At 32.2% G+C, this 21,481-nt stretch overlaps 1 protein-coding gene across 1 annotated transcript; it reads left to right on the plus strand.

The window, feature by feature from the left end:
- The first annotated feature begins 205 nt into the window (after positions 1–205).
- Positions 206–1,037, plus strand: LOC121223180 (ABC transporter G family member 1). The gene is made up of 2 exons (XM_041104294.1): positions 206–274; positions 363–1,037. The coding sequence occupies exons 1-2, from the start codon at positions 206–208 to the stop codon at positions 1,035–1,037; spliced, it is 744 nt and encodes a 247-aa protein (XP_040960228.1).
- The last annotated feature ends 20,444 nt before the right edge of the window (positions 1,038–21,481 follow it).

Here is a 21,481-nt window from a genome sequence, read left to right on the forward strand (position 1 = left end):
TTTAGGCTACTACTAGCTTCACCTTGCAATCTACATTACATTATGTTTATGTGTTGGGACTATCTTCCATGATATTGGCTTCACCTTTGGCTCAATTTAGGTAACTTGATGTCATGCTATAAACTATTCCATGCTTTAGTAAAGATAATATAAGCCAATTCTAAAAAAAAAAAATTGGGATTTTCAGGCTAGAGGATCCAGGCTCATGTTTGTTGCAGCATTCTTGACATTCATGGCAATAGGAGGATTCCCTTCTTTTGTTGAAGACATGAAGGTACTATTATTTTTTTCAATGTCTTCACCATTTGGACATTATAAGTACATAAAATTTATTAGTTTTTGCTCCTTATTATCAAAACCAGGTATTTGGCCAGGAAAGATTAAATGGACATTATGGGGTCGGAGCATTTGTCGTTGGAAACACCATTTCATCCATCCCCTACTTGTTTATGATCTCTTTAATCCCAAGAGCAATAGCTTATTACCTAGTTGGACTTCAAAAGAGTCTTGGTCACTTCGCCTACTTTGTCATATTGCTCTTCACCACCATGATACTGGTTGAGAGCTTGATGATGACCGTTGCAAGCATTGTGCCCGATTTTCTCATGGGAATCATTACGGGAGCCGATATTCAAGGGGTGATAATGTTAAACGGTGGCTTCTTCCGGTTGCCAAATGATCTCCCTAAACCTTTCTGGAGGTATGTCATGTACTACATTGCATTTCACAAGTATGCAAATCAAGGATTCTACAAGAATGAATTTGAAGGATTAAGTTTCCCCAACAATCAAGCTGGGGGATCTCCCACCAGTACTGGTGATGAAGTTTTGAGAAGCTTTTGGCATGTTGAAATGGGATACTCTAAATGGGTTGATGTTGGAATCTTATTTGGCATGGTGGATATATGCCGTCTTTTGTTTTGGGGAATTATTAATACCGTTGATAAGGTTAAACCTCTTATCAAATCTTATATGGCGGTCCCTCCTAAGCATTCAAGTCAGATATTAGAAAATCCATCTCCTATTTCTTCATCATAAGAAATTATTTAAATTGTCATGTATTTTGTATTTATATAGTTAAGGCTTTGTCTAGGTTTGCTAGTGAAATTTAGGGCTAAATTATGCGTGTGAAATAACGATGAATAAAAGCCTATACATTTCTGTTTACGTTGTTCATTTGTTTCGACTAATTTTATATATCACTTGAACTTCTAGCTTGCAAGTCACGGAAGCCATGTATGAGACTACAATTTCAATTTTTAGTGGGAGGAATTTGGTTTACAATAGTAATAAAAATGATACATGAGATCACAATACTCAATTGTTCATCCAACAATTTTTTCTATGGGAAAAGCAAAAGTGTATATACATACATATCTTATCATATATCACATATTTATTATATATATAATTAACTGACAAGGGGTTCATTTATTTTTTTCTATTTAATTTCTAAACCTTTTAATACTTTTTTTATTTTATTAAATTATATCATTGAAAGTGGATATAGATATTTAATTATATTGTAATAATATTTATTCTTATTATTAACTCTCTTACACATGTTGCATCTCACATAGCTTTTTTCATAATAATAAAAATTTACCGCTACTATATTCCATTTAATAATTTGAAAAAAATAACTAAAATTGTATTAAAATAAGTTTTGTTTACAAAATTATTGTAATTTTTATATGAATTCACTTAATTTATTGTTTTTAGCGGTTAAAACAAAATATTTAAATAATTTTTAATTTAATTTTGTCTTAAAAATTATTTTAAATTTAAATTGAGTAGCAAATTTAAAAAAAAATTCAAATTTTTGGTACCAAAATTCAATCAAATAAAATAAAAAATGTAAATTTTAATATAGAGTCAAAGTGTAACGGTAAATTTACCTTTAGTTCAAAGATCCAGAAATATGATTTATTGGTAGAGGCAAAGTCAGAAATTTTTTAAGGTGAAATTAAATTATATATTTTTATAATAGTAAAAATATAACATCAACAATTTAATAGTCTACATCTTTATAATTTTTAGAGTATTCAATCAATTTTTATTATTTTAGGGGGCCAAAATGAAATTTTACCATTTGTAAATTAAAATTTTATAAATTATAAATGGTCTAAATAGAAGATTTTCCATTTTAGGAGGGCCGGGGCCTGCCAAGTCCCCTAAATCTGCCCCCAGTTCAAAAGTATAATGAGAAATATTGATTAATGTAAAATATACTAAACAGATTCAATTTTCAACTTCAGTAGCAAATTGCAGATTAACCTATTCTTATGATTTTGTTACTAAATGAATTTGATTCCTTTAGAATATATTGTTGACAAAAATTAAACAGAAATATTTAGCTATATTTTGGAAACATATTTGGTATGCATTTATAAATATAAATTATATTTATGTTGTTTTTCATTATAATTATCTAGAATAATAGTTAACAAATTTGACAAATAATTCCAAGATGTAATTTCTAATATACATTTGAATTATTCCTATTCAATTCTTTATTTGATTATTATTTTTTTAATATATATATTTGAAAATATTGTTACTAATAATCTAAATTTAGATTATAATTATTTTATATACACTAAATATAGCTTTAAAGGATGTTAAAAAATATCTAAATTTTAAAACAATACATTTTTAACCGAAACTTGATATATTTTTAATTTTTTTATGTATTTCAAATATTATTTTATCAATAATTGTAAATAATATATTATTATTTACATAATAACAAATTTTTAAAACACATGAAAAACTCATACATTGAAAAGGAAGTATATATATATGAGAGATAATAATGTTTGTGTTCATATGTGATGAAAATGATAAGTTAGTTATAACGCCCAAAATATAGAGGTTAGAAAAATTGGATTATTAAATCGTGGGGTTGAAATGTATATCGAAATTAAGGTAAAAAAATTTAATTAAAGTATTAAAATAATATAATAATGTATTATTATATTAATTAATTTAAAACAAAACTTGATTACGAGGTTTAATTTAAAAATAGTGTGTTTTAATTAAATTAGGACCGAAATTGAAAAAGAGGAAAAATAAATTAAAAAATATTAGTAATGAGATATGACTATGAGTATTAATTATTGTATATAAACTAAAACAGTAATGTGTAAAAACGCTGTAAAGTTAAATAAGTTGATAAAAAATTTAAGTAAATGTATAAGCTAATAAAGAATAAGTAAGTTGAGCTGAAATAGATCAACAAGAAATGAGTCTTGGTATTGGTGGTTACTGGCTTAGTAAAACCTTTAGAGAATTAAGCCCTATACAGATCCCATTATTTTACCACAGTATTTTTTTAACAAAAATTTGGGTCACACAACTCCAACAAAATATTATGCAAATAACTTTTAATTTAATTTTAAAATTTAAACATATTTAAAAAAAATATTATATATTATATCATTATATGTACATAATTTGTAATATTGGTTAAAAATAACGTATATTTTTTAAAAATAATGATGAAATAATTTATGAATTAATGATATTAATTTAGCTTAAAAAGTTTAAAGCTACAATTTTTCTTCTCAAAATGGTATGTTTTACTTAAATGTTTGTTAATTTTTTTGTCAACTCGGTATGAAATTATTTAGCAAAATAGTAGGAACATAAATTACATTATTGATTTCAAATAAATAAATTATAATTAAATGTTATCGATGTATTTAATATTACAATAAAAAATGAAATTTATATAATGTTAAATGAAATTAAAAAGATAAACAAATTAGAGTATATTAACGTGTAATAGTTTTTGTCAAAAAAGAAGGTGATATATTAAAAACTATAACCAATATTTGTAAAAGTATATATGTATGTACTGTGTTCTTTTATTAAAAAATTTATTCATTATTTGGAAAACTAAGTTATAATTATTCTTGTATGTAAGATATAAACATTGTGCATATCTATTAAATAGAAAAAGGAATTAACCAAAATTGAAATTTTCAAGGTATTTTTTAATAAAAAATCATTTATCTTTAGAACTAAGTTTAATGTTAATTATAAAAGAATCGTTAATATTAAGTTTATTACTTGAATTGCTATGATAATATACAAATTAAACATACAAAACATGTTGGAGGACTTATTATATATAATTGAGTTATTATATACGCAAAACAAATTACGCCAAAAAAAATTAGTTTTAAAAAGTTATATCTATTATGAATATCTTATTAAGTGGATATCCATTAATATCAATATAAGTTTTGATGTACTTTAAATTTTTATAGTCATTAGAAGTAGATCTCTACTTCGTTTATACTTCTTATGCCTATAAATAGAAACTTTGAAGAAGCTTTGCAAATATTCTGATTGATTAATAAAAACCACTCTTTCTTTTGCTCTCTCATTGTCTTTATTCTTTACTCTCTATCTATTTATTTTATAACACATTATTAGCACGATTCTCTTTTATTTTATAATACAGTTACTCCAAATTTGCTACTCAAGTTGTTGTTGATTGCCTTCTAGAGCTATTGCAACTTCAGTCTTCAATTCAGGCCTAAGCACTATGGGTAATCATTAGAGCCTTTAACCACTCAGATCTTCAAGTATATTTTACTATGATTTATTTATTAATCATGTTTATTATAATTGGGGATTAATCATGACAACATGAATAGATAGATTTTAATTTGAAATCCACGCACGTTTTGTGATGGTGATTATGAAATAAAAAATCAATAGAGGTGTTTAAAAGTCTGTCCTACCAGATTTGTTGCATTCCCTGAAGTGAATGCAAACATAAAGAAAATAAAAGATAAAATTATGGACCACTAAAAGTGAGAACATAGTAATAAATGAGAGAACAATAATAGTTCTCAAGATAACTCTTCAAAGGGTAAAGATAACCTATGCTATCAATGTAATATGAAAGATTATTGGCACATATGTGGCGTATGTCCAAATATTTTGTTTTTGTTAATATTCTTTGAGGAAGGATATGAGAATATAGTAATAAATTCTATCATTACAGATATAAAATATTTATCTTATTTGATACTAAAACAAACAAATATTATTTTAATATTTGATAGTATAAGATTAGGTGAAAGCTCCAGAAGAGCTAAGATATATATAAAAAGCAAAAAATTTGTGATGGTTAAAGCATTAGTTCTAAAAGATACTCATTATAATGATGATCATATTGGGATTGTGAATGGAGAAAAAAATTATATTTCATATGAAACAAAAGAGGATTGGGTTATTGATTTATATTTATTACCCTTGTTATAAATTGAATTGATCGTGACTATCTTTGTGATCTTCTTTTGTCAGCATCCCATTAAGGGGTTGAAAGTGAAATATTTGATTGTGGAAGATCTACCTATGAGTAATAGAATATGGTAAATCTATCTAAAGCTCGTTATGGTTGATGCACTTGAAGTTGCAAGTTTTTTAAAACTGTAAATATAACTCTACAGTATTTAGAATAAGTTCTTAAAATTTAAAATTACGTTGAAAAATATTACCGATGAGAACCTTACAAGAGAAAACTTATTCAACTTTTCATGATTCAAAAGTGCTCCTACGGTAGCAATCATGAAAAAATTTACTTATGATTGAACAAAAGTTTTTATCCACAAAACCTAACCATTCCCTGAAGAGAATGTAACAATATGTAATAAACTTAAAAAACTTAATCTTTAACGTGGACGTAGTAAATTGGACTATAATAATAGTCATGGAGGATGGTCGTAATAAATTTTCTCACCACCAGAAGTGGAAAATGAAGAGAGTAAGAAAACAATAAGAATTTCCAATAACTTTTTAACAAGAGAGACAATTTATTTATGAACAGTCATAGGTTATGTACCTATTGTACATTTGGAAAATAAAATTCACTTTTAAAGTTTGCTATTAATAGATTTTTATTGGATTCAAAGTCTACCATTGAATTTTAATTTGCTTACTTTTTATCGTCAAGACTCAATGTAGAAAAAAAATTTATGTCTTTAAATATTAAATCAACTTGATATATGATTTATATATTTTGAGATGGTCTTCTTTTTAAGTTTTGATTACATGTGTTACATATTGTTTTAAGCATCTCATTTGTTCATGAAAATGAATATTAACTGATTTCTTTATATCACTATAGCAGGTTTTATAATTAAATAATATATTTGATCAGAACATATCTAGTATGGAAATTTATGTTAACAAACAAATGAATTTTGTGGTTATTCAGATTTGATTTAGTTCAAAGAATTGTTAAAGGAAGTAGTTCATACGTTTTATATTATTCCATTTGTTAATTATTTAGAGAAATAACATGAGCAATTAAATGAAAAGTTCTATGAGCTTGAAGGGTTGGATTTTGAATTAAATTTCATGCATGTTTATGATGACGGTTATGAAAAAAAATTGCTAGTTTTCATTATGTCATATTTTTATGTTTGAGATGTGATGTTTATTGATATATTTAGTATAGACTTGTTTCTATACATGACCTAGACAGTTATTCTTGGTAGTTAATTGATTATGCAAAACTCTTGTTAAAAGAGTTTTAAAAGTATTTTAAATCGAACTCGAGACTTCTCGCATCCGAAGCGAGAATCATACCATTAGACTACATGCCCTGTAGTTGAAGATTTTGGCATATTCCCTAAAGCGAATATTGCATATAATTATTTGAAAATTATATTTATTGACTTAGTGACATTATAGACTTTACATTGATTTAGACATTTCTAGTAGTAAATGTCACAATAGTACTTATATGTGGATACAAAGTAAAAGGAATGATAGTAAAATTATAAATTTGTTACAATTTAGTACAATTGAAATGCATGTTAAAGTAAACCAGAAGTTTACTAATACAAACGCATTTACTACTTGGCGTAACTAGTTAGACAATCATGAATCATAAATGATGCAAAAATTAATTCAGAATTCATATGGACATTCAATAAAAAACCAGAAGATTCTTTAATTTAAAGAATTCTCATTTGTTACTTGTTTTCAAAGAAAATTGATTGTTAGAAACTCACTAGCTAAAGTTAAGATTTAATGTCTTACATTTTTAAAATTAATATGGGCACATTCATCTACCATGTGGATGGTTTTGATATTATATGGTTTTGGTGAATGCATCTACAAAATAAATCACGTTTGTGTTATCAACTTGCAACCTGTCATTTGTAAGATTGTCTGTTTAAATAATTAATTTTAGATCATGCAATTAAGACAATTCATATTGCTAATACTGATGAGTTTATATCTGTAACAACCCGATAGTCAGGGGTGTCAAAAAATGTATTCTTGAGACTCCGTACCCATAAACTAGACCCGTAAATATTTTTATTAAATACTTACGAGGCTAGCTTAGTAGCTAATTAATTTTTGGATTAGTAAATTTTGTGAAATTAGGAGTTATTAAGGTACAAGGACTAATTCACATAAGAGTTAAAAGTTGAATTATAAATTGAAATAAATTAAAGGGACCAAAGAAAAAATTATGCCATTGTTTCATTAAAGTGGATGGCATTAATGATAATTATACATATATATTTATATATCTTAACTTATTTTATATATGTTATGATATTTAATAATAATTATAACAAAATCAAAAGAAAAGAAAAGAATGTTTCATTCTCTATTACATGCAAACAAAAAGAAAAAGAAAAAAAAGAAAGAAATAGCAAGGAGACATACAGGCTAGGAAATTTTGGGGTTCAAGCTCAAATTGGTTAGTGCAATTTAGTCCTTTACTTGTATTTTTTACGTTTTTGGAATCCCGGTACCTAGGGATACCCGACCCATGTTGTAAGTTTTAATATTGTTCAAGATTTTAGATGTTGACATTGTTGAATAGTTTAAATATTAGGGATTAATTAGATAGATTTTTAAGTTATAAATGGAAAATGACTAAATTGTGGAATAAATTGTTGATTTTGAGCAATATGGACTAAATTGTGAAAATTTTAAAATTTAAGGGTGTTACATTTAGTGGTATAAGAGCTATAGGTTTAGCAAATTCTCGAACTAAATCGAGCTTAGAATTGAGTCTAGTGGTACATGCCATAGTTGAGTCAAATTGAGTCGAAATTTGGATGTTGATTATAATTATTTTTGTTTTATAGTTAAAAGATGACAAGCGAATCTAATAATGAAGTGGAACAAGAGTTCTACTTTAGTGATAAGCATAGTGATGATTGTAAGGAAACGGAGTCGGTAACTCTGAATGTTAACCCAACCAGTGCTCAATGACTTAATGTTGAATGAGATGATAATACTGGCGCAGGTGATTCACATTTACTTAGAGCTATCGCTGATGCACTTCAGCGTGTTGTAGGAACTACATTTGCTATTGTGCTTGCACCTATCGTTCAACAAGCTCCGATAAAATAACTACAGATATATGGTGCGACTGAGTTTTTGGGGTTGAAAAGGGTCGATCCCTCAACAGTAGAAGTTTGGATTGAATCCACTAAATGCATTTTGCAGCAACTTGAATGCAACTCGTTCGAAAGCGTAATTTGTGATGTTTCTCTACTACAAGGAGAAGCGTAAACCTGGTGGCAGTCAGTGACACACCACGTACCTATTGAACAGGCCAATTGGGAATTCTTCCAAAAGGAGTTCCAAAAGAAATACGTCGGAGAATTGTATATAGAAAATAGAAGGCAAGAGTTTTTGTTGCTAAAGCAGAGTGGGATGTCAGTGGTTGATTATGAGCAGGAGTTCATACGACTTAGTAAGTACGCTACTGAATTTATGCCATCTGAAATCAAAAGTTGTAAGCGATTTCTATGTGGGTTACATGATGAACTGCGAGTACCGCTGGTATCGCGTCAGATTACAGAATTTACTGATCTAGTTGAACGAGCAAAGATGGTAGAACAAGCCTTGGGACTTGATAATACGGTCGAGGTTACTCGCACTTTCGGGAAGCGATTTAGAGCTACTAGCTTGCATCCACAACCAAAACGAACCAAAAAAATTTGCGGTGGTTGGAAATTAACTTTTAAGTCTGATAGATCTGATATAAATCATGATCGACAACTGACTGTGTCCATGGGTAGTGTGCAAGGTCCGTCCAGGGATACCGATGTTCTGAATTGTAAACATTGTGGGAAAAGGCACCGTGGTGAATGTTGGAAGCTAACTCGAGCTTGTTTTCGCTATGGATATATGGGGCATTTTGCTGGAGAGTGTCTAAAGAATGGGAATGCTACTCCTATTTCTTCTCAGAGGTCTGTGCCTGCATCTAGAGGCCGCGGAACAAGTCGCAGTGGTTCTTTTGCTAGAGGTGGTGTTAGGAAGGGAAATGATACTGTTACTCACCAAGTAGAGGCTAGAGCGCCACCATGAGCTTATGTTATACGGACACGTGAGGACGGTGATGCTACCAAAATTGTGGCAGTTATTTTTATTACATTTAGAACCTGTTTATGCTTTGATAGATCCGAGATATTCACACTCATATGTTAATGCTGTGTTAGTTAAATCAAGAGGTTTAAAAGTTGAGATGTCTAGAGTATCGATTATTGTGTCAACTCCTTTAGGACAATCTGTGATAGTGGATCAGGGGTGTAGGCGATGTCCGTTAAAGATACAGAATATAACATTCCCTATTGATTTGTTGATAATGCCATTTGGCAACTTTGATTTGATATATTGGGAATGGATTGGCTTACTAGACATAGAGTAATTTTGGATTGTCGTAAAAAGAAGTTCATGGTTCAGAGTGCAGATAGTAGCATGATTGAGATGAATGGTGTTCAAACGAGTGGGTCAACTCGTATCATTTCAACAATTCGAGCTAATAAACTTCTCAATCAAGGCTGTGAAGCTTTTCTAGCCTACGTTATCAACTCGAATTCTGGGGATAGTCAGAGCAGTAAGATCCGTATCGTTTGTGAATTCTCTGATGTGTTTCCCAAGGAATTACCGGGACTACCACCAGATCGAGAGGTTAAATTTGCAATTGAAGTGTTTCTTGGTACGGCTCCGGTGTCAATGTCCCCTTATCATATGGCACCTAAAAAGCTGAAAGAATTGAAGGTGCAATTGCAAGATTTACTAGATCGCAGCTTTATACGCCTTAGTATATCGCCTTGGGGAGCTCCAGTGTTATTTGTTAAAAAGAAGATGGCTCGATGCGACTTTGTATAGACTATGGATAGTTGAATAAGTTGACGATTAAGAATCGATACCCCCTACCTCATATCGATGACTTGTTTCATCAACTAAAATGAGCTTTTTTCTTCTCTAAGATCGATTTGAGATTGGGCTAATATAAGCTAAAAGTGAAAGATAGTGACGTACCTAAGGCGGTGTTTCATACGCGTTATGGCCACTATAAATTTTTGCTAATGCGTTTTGGGCCGATTAATGCTCCGAAAGCATTCATGGATCTCATGAATCGTATTTTCCAACCGTACTTGGATCAATTTGTGGTAGTTTTCATTGATGACATCTTGATCTATTCAAAATCTGAATCTGAGCATGAGCAACACCTCAGAATTGTTTTACAAGTGCTACAAGAGAAAATGTTATATAGAAAGCTTAGAAAATATGAATTTTGGTTATAAAAAGTTGTCTTTTTAGGACATCTTATCTTGACAGATGGAGTTAGAGTTGATTCGAAAAATATCGAGGCCATTGTTTAGACAAAGATTCGTAGTTTTCTTGGTTTAGCTAGTTACTACAAAAGATTCATAAATGAATTTTTGAAAATAGCTTTACCGATGACAAAGTTGTTGCATAAAAATGTTCAGTTCGTTTGGAGCAATGAATACCAAGAGAGTTTCAAAAAATTGAAACATATGTTGATTGAAGCGTCGATTTTAACTTTACCTGAATCAGGAAAAGATTTTGTGGTCTACAGTGATGCCTCATTGAGTAGTCTTGGTTGTGTCTTGATGCAAGACAGAAAAAGTGATCATGTATGTGTCTCATCAATTAAAAATGCATGAATGTAACTATCCAACGCATGACTTAGAGTTAGTTGATGTGGTCTTTGCTCTAAAGATTTGGATACACTATCTTTATGGTGAAAAGTATCACATTTATACGGATCACAAGAGTCTTAAATACCTCCTAACACAAAAGGAGTAAAATTTGAGACAAGTACATTGGGTCGAGCTTCTAAAAGATTACGATTGTGTTATTGATTATCATCTTGGTAAAGCTAACGTCGCAGCTGATGCATTGAGTAAGAAGACAACCATTGAGTTGCGAACGATGTTTGCTCTACTTAGTATCAATGATGATGGAAGCTTGTTGGTTGAGTCGAAGGTCAAGTCAGTGTTGTTTGATCAGATTAAAGTAGCACGGTTAGATGATGTCAAGTTAGCGAAGAAAAGAGAAATGGTTCAAAATGGTGCAATAGAAAGTTTCAGTATTGATGATTATGATTGTTTGAGATTTCAAAATAGAATTTGTGTTCCAAATGTTGCAGAATTAAAGATTTGATACTTCGCAAAGCTCATGATAGTCTTTTTGCTTTGCATCTTAGAGGAACAAAAATGTATCGTGACCTGCGAGAAGTGTATTGGTGGCCGAAAATGAAAAGAGATGTAGTTGAGTTCGTAACTAAATGCTTAACTTGTCAACGAGTTAAAGCAAAAGATTATGTTCCCACAAGATTACTTCAGCCCATTTCTACTCCTGAGTGGAAATAGGAACACATCATGATGAATTTTGTAACGAGATTACCATTATCTTCAAGCAAGAAGAATGTTGTATAAGTGATTGTTAATCGACTTATGAAATCGGCTCATTTTATTACAGTCAGGACTGATTGGTCAATTCAAAAACTTGTTGATGTTTACATTTAGGAAATTGTGAAATTGCACAGTGTTCCAATGTCGATTATCTCTGATCGAGATTCATGTTTCACTTCAAGAATTTGGAAACAGTTGCATGAATCTCTTGGTACGAGACTCAATTTCAGCACAAGCTTTCACCTGCAGACAGACGGACAATCTAAACATGTTATTCAAGTTTTGGAAGATATGCTTCGCACTTGTGTAATATATTTTAAATCAAGTATGGAATGTTATTTACCTTTAGCCGAAGTCATATACAATTATATTTTCCAATTGAGTATTCAAATGGCCCCGTGTGAAGCGTTATATGGTCGTAGGTGTCGAACACTTGTTTATTGGATGGAATTGTGTGAAAGAAAAGTTGTTGGGCCGAAATTTATTCAAGAAACGAAATATATTGTTAAGATGATCCGAGATAGATTGAAAAAAAATTTTGATAGATAAAAATCATACGCAGACTTGAAATGTAGAGATATTGAGTTTTCAATTAGAGATAAAGTATTTCTAAAGGTTTCACCATGGAAAAAAGTCCTACGATTTAGCCGAAAAGGGAAGGTGATTCATTGTTTTATTGGACGGTATGAGATTATTGAAAGAGTAGGACTAGTTGCGTATCGGTTAGCTTTGCCTACGAAATTACAGAAAATGCACGACCTTTTCCATGTGTCAATGCATAGAAGGTATTGATTGGATCTATCTAACGTTATTTTAACGGAAGAAATTGAAATTCAACCTGACTTGTCTTATGAAGAAGAACCGATCGAAATTTTAGCTCGCGAGATGAAAGAATTGTGTAATAAATGTGTTTCGTTAGTAAAATTTCTATGGCGTAGCCATAGTGTTGAGTAAGCGACTTGGGAACTCGAAGAGAGGACGAGATCTGAATATCCCCAACTTTTTTCAAGTACATTTTGAGGACAAAATTTATTTAGTGGGGGAGAATTGTAAGGACCCGGTAGTCTGGGGTGTTAGAAAATGTATTCCCCGAACTTCGTACCTGTAAATTTTTTTATTAAATACTTGCGAGACTAGCTTAGTAGCTAATTAATTTTTTGAATAGTGAATTTTGTGAAATTAGAAATTATTAAGGTATAGAGACGAAATCGCGTAAGTGTTAAAAGTTTAATTATAAATTGAAATAAATGAAATGCACTAAAGAAGAAATTGTGTAATTGTTTCATTAAAGTGGACGACATTAATTAAGATTATACATATATATTTTATATATATGTTATGATAGTTAATAACAATAATAATAGTTATAATAAAATCAAAAGAAAAGAAAGAGAATGTTTCATTCTCTGTTGCATACAAACAAAAAGAAAAAGAAAGAAAGAAATAGCAAAGAGAAGCACGGGCTAGGAAATTTTGGTGTTCAAGCTCAAATTAGTTAGTGCAATTTAGTCATATACTTGTAACTTTTACATTTTTGGAATCTCGGTACCTAGGGCTACCCGACCCATGATGTGATTTTTAGTATTGTTCAAGATTTAAGATGTTGACATTGTTGAATAGTTTAAATATTAGGGATTAAATAGATAGATTTTTAAGTTAGAAATGGAAAAGGACTGAATTGTGGAATAAATTGTTGATTTTGAGCAATAGGGACTAAGATATGAAAATTTTGAAATTTAGGGGTGTTATAATATCTCAGTCTTTTATTGATTGAGTTTGAAAATTTTTTGTAAAATTTTATTATTTATATGCATAATGATTTAAAGAAATTATTGATTGAACACCTCTGATTAATGTCTAAACCATTACTTATGAGAACTAAACTTCCTCTTTCAACATTAGATTGTATTGATTTACGTGTTGTACGCATTAAACCAAGTTATAAATACTCCTCATTACAATTGGTTTTTTTATCAAGAGCTAAATATTTCTCATCTTTGAATTTTTGTATGTGCATATATGTTTCAATTGCTCCACCACAACGCACAAAGATGAATGAATACTCAAAGAAAGTTGGGAATATATATTAATTACAAGTTTCTTTATATTATTAGATATTTTGAATGTATTGGAGATTCAATTATGACATGAATTGTGATTATAATTTGATTCGATAGTTTTCCTAACATTAGGGGGGGAGAAATAATAACTTGTAATGAGCTAGGGGGAGAGTAATTTCAACGTGAAGTATAACAAGGATAACTCATTACAAATTAGCTGTTAGATGTATTTACAAACTTAATGTGAATAACCAATTTAGTATTTTAATTTAAATCAAAGTCCGAGTAAGACAATCAGTTAGAATAAATAATAGATTGATCGGTTCCAAATATGAAATTTCTTCTAGATGGTCATATAATGGAGGCGGGTGCTCTAAAAGAGACCCAAGACATATCTAATAAGTGAAACTCTAGAAGAGATTCAAGTACCTGAAATTGAAGATTAAAATAATGAAAATAAGATATCTAGATAAGTTATGTCAATTCGAGAAAATTTGGAATCAAATAATAAAAGTGGTCGACAATGCTTTTGCATGCAGTAGTATTATTGAAATAATGAAATAAAAGGAGGATCTTGAATAAATCTATTGAGAAATATATATATGAAATAAATTGATCAAAATAGAAAGACGCAACTCAATTATAATTAAATTGGTGGATTTTTTTAACCAATAGTCCAAATATCTAAAGCTATAAAGCCAGTGAGGATGCAAATGAAGTAGTTTTGCAAAAGCAGAATAAAAATATGAAGTTTTTCGCCAAGCCTGACATTAATTATGAAAAGATATAATATTCTTTTATGGTGGATGTAATAACCTTTAGATATATTATTTTGACAATTCATAAAAGACTTAACTTGCGTCTAATGGTTGTGGTTACAACCTTTTATGAACCTATAACGCCCCAAAAAAATCCCTTATATATTTATTTTCGTATTTTTTGACACAAATATCTGTCAGCTTTAGTGGTTATGTGCTATGAGAGTGTTTGGGAGGTTCCAAGTTCAAGCCTTAGCTTGGGCAAATTTTTTTTGTTTTTTAAATGAATAAAACCCTATCTTTGATCAGTAGACTTATAAATAGATGTTGGTAAAATATGTCAAAATGGGCTTGCTGGTCTAGTGGTTAAGTGGGGTGTAATTATGCTGGAGGTCTTGTGTTCGAATCTCTACGTGATCAAGGGGATTTATTTTATTGCTTGTGTCGTGTAGGTATTTCGATCTAGCCGAAATACTGAAGAGGTTGATTGAGGGTTGGTTTCATTTGTTGAGAGGTTTATGGTGGGTTAGTAGGGAGGATTTTAAGGAGAAATTTTAGGGATATGAAAAGAAAGTTAGTGCCGAATTTAATTTCTTTTGCTTTTTCAAATTTCGGCTTGGGATTGGTTTTTCTTTTCATTTTGTTTCTGTCGACTATTTTCCATTCTGGAGGGCCAAATATTGCTAAGGGTTCCTACTAGTTTCTTATTTCTTTTTCTCTCTTCTCTTTTTTGACTTTGTTCTTCCCTAAATTGTTGCCGCCGTCTACTTTCTCTTTTCCTCCCCTGCTCTTTTCCTTGTCAAATTTTGGGTTCTCTATGCTTTTCCTTCTATCGTCGATTTACCACTTCTCTGCCAAAATATTGTTGTTTTCTCTCATTGATTTTCGCTTGGTTCATTTGTCTTCTCTTTCTTTGTTTCGTTTGTCTTCATCTGCTACATGTTCTTTAACACTCCTTCGGTAAGTGTTCATTTCTTCACCGCTCAGTTACTTAAAGTTAGTTTTTAAAGGTTTGTGTATTATTTTGATCAGGAGTCGACCAAGTGACTGGGCACAGTCGTTGACGCATTAGGGGGTGGAATTATTTTTTTGTCATTGGATTGACGGTATGGATTGTCCCACTGGAGGTTGGATAACTTGTTTTCGTTTAAGATTAAATTGACCGTGTAGTGAATAATTGAATGGTATCTTGATCAAATATTAGGTACCTGGAGTGTTGGGTGGGGTTAGGCGACAAAAAACAGGCCAGGTGTGTAAACACAACTCTAAAAACGGAAATCGATGTAAAACCAAAACATGTTATTATCGATGCCACATGAGTGTGCGGCCACCCGTGTGGTAGGCTGTGTGATAAAACATGAGCGTGTAATCAATGAGGCTGGCCATGTGCGATTCATGGGTCGAGCTGAATTGGGTCGTGTGGGCCATACGGGCGCATTGGCCCCACACGGGCGAACCATATGGGCTTGTGGGAATATTGGGCCAGGCGGCCGTGAGATCCATACGGCCAAGGCCATTTTGGGCCGTGTGGGCTACACGAGCGTATGGGCCAACATGGCCATGCAATATGGGCCGTCAGCCCATTTTCACTGTTTGACTGCTAAGGTTGCATGTGTTGCCCAAGTCGACTGTGGACCTACTGTAGGGTCAGTAAGCTTACCTAGACCCCTAATTGACTGAAATTACTGTATGATTGATACAATTATGCATGTTATTAAGCATGATGATGTCCCACTGGTTTGATACTGTATGCCCTGATTTTTTGTATGATATTATGTTTTAGCAAGTCATATATGTATATTGCATTGCATTAGGGTGGGGTGGGTGGGGTTATCTTGTTCGGAGAAAACGTACTGAAAGTCCTCGAGCCTAAATTACTGGCAGCTCAGCTGCAAACTACTGTCTAGTGCCGCATTCGGTACTTTTTGGAGTGTAGGGATGGGTGGGTTGATTATATCCCCACATAGAGTATAGGGTTGGACGAAGTTGGAGTGTAGAGGTTGGCTGGGAAGGATTTGATACTGTATATTTGTTACTGTACTAAGTATTGATACTGTAATTGGAAAAGGCCCAAATGCATGACTACTTCTGTATTGTAATGGGCTAAGGCCCTAACTGAAACTGTTACTGAAATGGGCTTAGGCCTAGACTATGATTGCATATTGTCTGCTTGTTTTTATGGGCATTACACACTGAGTTTTTGTAAAATCACCCTTCTAATTCATCTGTTCAAGTAATCCCCAGACTTAGGCAGATCGGAACGGCGGATGAGTCAACTGTGGCCACGTGACTCATTTTTACTGTTTCATATTTAATTAGGTTTATTTTTTAAAGCTTTATTTGGGGTATTTTTCTATAATAATGGCCGCTATGAGTTTTTGCTTAAAATTTGGATTTTATATTTCTTTATGTTTTATATCTGCTAGAGGTAGATAAAGCACAAGTTTTTTTTAAAAATGCATGTGTTTTAGCAAAATACCTACAAGGACACAAACTGTTTGAAAAAGCTTTCGCAACGTATAATATTTTACAAACTAACCACTGAATAAAAATCACTATTTTAGGATTAATAAAAGATAACGACGAGATCTAAATGGATAATATTTTAAGCAAAGTTACAGTTTTTCAACACGAGCATCGGTTTCCAAACACACTATCATGTGACATCGCCAGATTCGGCCATAACGTCCAGGCCGGGTTTGGGGTGTTACATTTAGTGGTATCAGAGCCTGGTTACGAAACTCGACTGTGGATTTGGGTTTTTAAGATTCGATTTTCTAAGAATTTATTTTTAAATGACGTGAAATGCTTTTACTAAATGTGTGGCACATTGAGTCTCCAGCGCTGATCTTATAAGTCTTCTGAACTAATATCTGTTTAAAAATTGAAAATGCTATAGATAGTATATACTGAGACTACTATAGATAGACTGTACTGAAAACCCTCAGGTTAGTGTATATTGATACTGTAGTAAAATCGATAAACACTGATAGACACTGCGTCGTACGAAAATAAATGTTACACTTTTGATACTGTTTTCATAAAATATCTGTTAATAAATACTAGAACTGTAAACTGATGCATAAAATTGTAAATACAGATTAACATGAATCGAAAATGACCACAAGAGGTACTTTCAGACAGGGTACAAAAGGCCGTGTCAGAGGCCGTAGAGGTGCTCAAGCTAGGTCTTCATCTTTTGGCAACTTGCCTAATTTGGATACAAGTGAGACACCGACTTCACCTATGACTGAGACTGAGTCTCATGATCGAGTGACTGGGGACAACGCGCTATTCCAAGCCATGATAAGGATTCTAGAGAGGGTCGCTAGGCCCAATATTGGAGCTGGAGGCTGCGGGTCAGTTACGGAACGACTTCGGTCTAACGGAGCTGAACTTTTCAGAGGTATTATTGGAGTTGCCCCTAATGTGCCTGAGTACTGGATAGAGGTCACAGAGAGAATTATGGATGACTTAGACTGCACACCCGAGCAAAAATTAAAGGGCGTTGTATCGCTGCTATGAGATGAGGCATATCAGTGGTTGCTCATGGTTAAGGATGGCAGTTTGCCTGATCGACTGACCTGGGAGTTCTTTAAGACCGCTTTCTAGGGAAAATATGTGGGGGCCAGCTATCTAGATACCGTAGGAGAGAGTTCTTGAATTTGACACAAGGGGACAGATCAGTGGTTATGTATGAGGCTGATTTTTTACAACTGAGCTGCTATGCGCATGGTGGCAACGGAGTACGAGCGATGTGTTCGCTTTGAGGATGGCCTCAAGGATAATCTAAGGGTTCTGATAGCTCCACAGAGGGAGCGAGATTTTACTGCACTGGTTGATAAGGCAAAGATCACTGAGGAAGTGAAGCGCACTGAACGCCAGAATCGTGACAGAGAGAGGTAGGAATAAGAAGGATTTTGTGACAGCCCAAAACTGACCCTAGTCGGGAAGTGGTTTCGGGACTGCTAAACCGAGTCTTATAAATAATTAAAAGTTATATTCTGTGTTTATGATGTGAGTAAATGCATGTGTGAAAGTTTCATGCATTAATTTGATCATCTTTATGTGAATTTATTAATATGGACTTATATGAAACTTTGTTGGAAAGTGAGAGGTTAATTTTACAATGGTCTAATAGTACATGCATTGAAAGGAGTGGTTTTGCATGTCAATTTACCCATGATAAACATGGTGGCCGGCCAAGGAAGGAATATGCTCCACTAATTCAAAAAAATTAAAATAATTTTGTATTAACAAATGATTTAATAATTGAAATTAAAAGAATTATAGAATTAAAGGAAATAATATAATGAGAAGTGGGAGGAGAAACCAAAGTGTTTCATCTTTACTTCTCCATTGCCGAAACTAGAAGAAAGAAAGAAGAAAAACTCTTGTTGAATTTCGGCTAAGGTGTTTTGATACAAAAAGGTATGTTTTATGCCACTCTTGAAAATGTATGCATAATTTGGAGGATTGGTTTAAAAGCTACTTGAATCTTGGATTGAAATTAGGTTATTTATGAGGGTTGAATTTCAGCCTAGGAGCTTAAAATTTTTAGTAGAAGTTTTGATGACATTAGATGGATAGTTAAGTTGGATGTGTTAAATTGTTAATTGTTTTAGCTTGAAAGTTAAGGTTAATATGGTTTATGGGATTGCCGAATCTAATGTAGGGAGAAAGAAAAATATATGTATTCGGTTATGCTATTGATTCTTGGGGAGATAATGTTTAATGTATTTTTGTTTATGTCTTATAAAAGCACTAGTAATTGAATTTGAGAAATTTTAACTTGTTGATGGGAGGTGTTGAACGTGATATTCGGATGCGTTTCAAGGAATGACATTAGGGTAGCTAGAGTCTAAGAACTTTCGGTCAAGGACTATTGTGTGAGCAAATTCGGTATAAAGGTTTAAATGTTAATTGCATTGTATTTAATGTTTAAAGAATAGGTAGTAGCTAATTAAAGTTAAGAAGGCTAGAATTTCTTTTAAGGGAGGTGTGACCTTAACATGAACAAAATAGAATCAGCCTTAAGCTTGACTAAATGGTTCGGTTATTATTAGCTTAGAAGAAACCTATATGAAATTGTTGATATATGGTGAATTGGTAGTAATCTACTTGGGACAGCAGTAGTAAGGTGATTTTCGAAAATCGCCATAATTTGTAGGAGTTGAATTAGAAGCTGAGTGAATTATGTCATTAAAGCTTCAAGGGTCTATTTTCTTACAAAAGAAACTATAGAAACAAAAGAGTTACCGATCTAGAGATATTTGAAGTATTGTGGGGCTGAGTCAAAATGACTGCTGGATTCCCTGTTCTGTTTTTAGAAAATCATTATAAATTTTACAAAAATGGTTATAAGATAAAATTTATATGCTTAGACTCCTTAATGAGTCTAGTTTCAAATGAGATTAAATACAACACATTTGGAATTCTGTAAAGTGAGAAATTGGATTCGTAGTGAAGAGTGGTCAGAATAGTCAAACAGTGAAACAGGGGAAACTTTAAGAAAAATCTGGTATTGATTGGCCAAGCCTAAAATTCTGAAAATTTTATGGGTGGAAGATATACGAGTCTATATTCAGGGAAAATTAACGGCAAGTGATTTGGAGTCTAGTAGCTCCAGTTATAAGTAATTTAGTAACTACTGCTCAGGAAAACAGCTCGTAGTGAATATGTGATTTTGTTGTAAACATTAATGAAAGTTTGCCGATGAATTATTTATTGATTAATATAAAGCTTACTATAATCTATGTGTGTGAAAGTCGGATCAATATATATATATTATTCTGAAAGTAATACTTGAATAGTCGATTAATGACTATTTTAAATTTTGTTGAACTTAAGCTCAAGAGCAAGGGGGAACTAGATCCGATAAAGGGAAGGAAAAAGTAATTGAATAGCCGTTGAAGTCGTTCGACGACAATTGAGGTAAGTCTTCGAGTAATGACCCTACTTGAATTATATTGAAATGAATAGTCATACTATGACGGATAGTCGAATGTGCTTAGAGACTATCTTATAAAGCCAATTGAAATCATGCTCTTTGTGTGTGGCTACTGAGCCGAAATTTGAAAGGTTTAATAAATGTTTTGTGTTTGAGCCTTAGTAACGAAGAAATGATATGGATGTGTTATGATTATTGATATATGTGTGCATGAGCATTGGATTATATCCGGGCTAAGACCCGAAGGCAATTATGCGAGTTGATATATCCGGGCTATGACCCGAAGGCAATTATGCGAGATGATATATCCGGGCTAAGACCCGAAGGCAATTATGCGAGTTGATATATCCGGGCTATGACCCGAAGGCAATTATGCGAGATGATATATCCGGGCTAAGACCCGAAGGCAATTATGCGAGTTGATATATCCGGGCTAAGACCCGAAGGCAATTATGCGAGTTGATATATCCGGGCTATGACCCGAAGGCAATTATGCGAGATGATATATCCGGGCTAAGACCCGAAGGCAATTATGCGAGTTGATATGCCCGGGTTAAGACCCGAAGGCAAATGTGTTTGCGGCTATATTCGGTTAAATACCGAAGAAACTTGGGTTTGAATGTGAGCGTTTTGTGCTGTAACTAATTTAATAAATATGCTTGACCAACCCGAATGATAAGGTATGTTTGCATGTGCATTGGAAAAGTCAATTCGTTTTAAATAGTATTCGTGCGATCGGCTAACGAATTTTCGGCTTTTAGAAAGGTTGATACCTTGTGTATATATGTTGATGAAGTGTGAAGTAAGTATGATTATGAGAATGTGGGTTAATAAAGTGATTTAGTTAGCTATGTGAATGTAATACTGTAGTCAAAGCCGATTTCATTACTTGAGACTTACTAAGCTTAAAATGCTTACCCGGTTGCTTTGGCTCTCTGTTTTATAGATTTTGTTCGTCAGCTATCGGATTCGGGATCAGCGAAGTCGAAGTCAT

Source organism: Gossypium hirsutum, chromosome D11 (genome assembly GCF_007990345.1).
Source record: "Gossypium hirsutum isolate 1008001.06 chromosome D11, Gossypium_hirsutum_v2.1, whole genome shotgun sequence".
Taxonomy (NCBI): domain Eukaryota; kingdom Viridiplantae; phylum Streptophyta; class Magnoliopsida; order Malvales; family Malvaceae; genus Gossypium; species Gossypium hirsutum.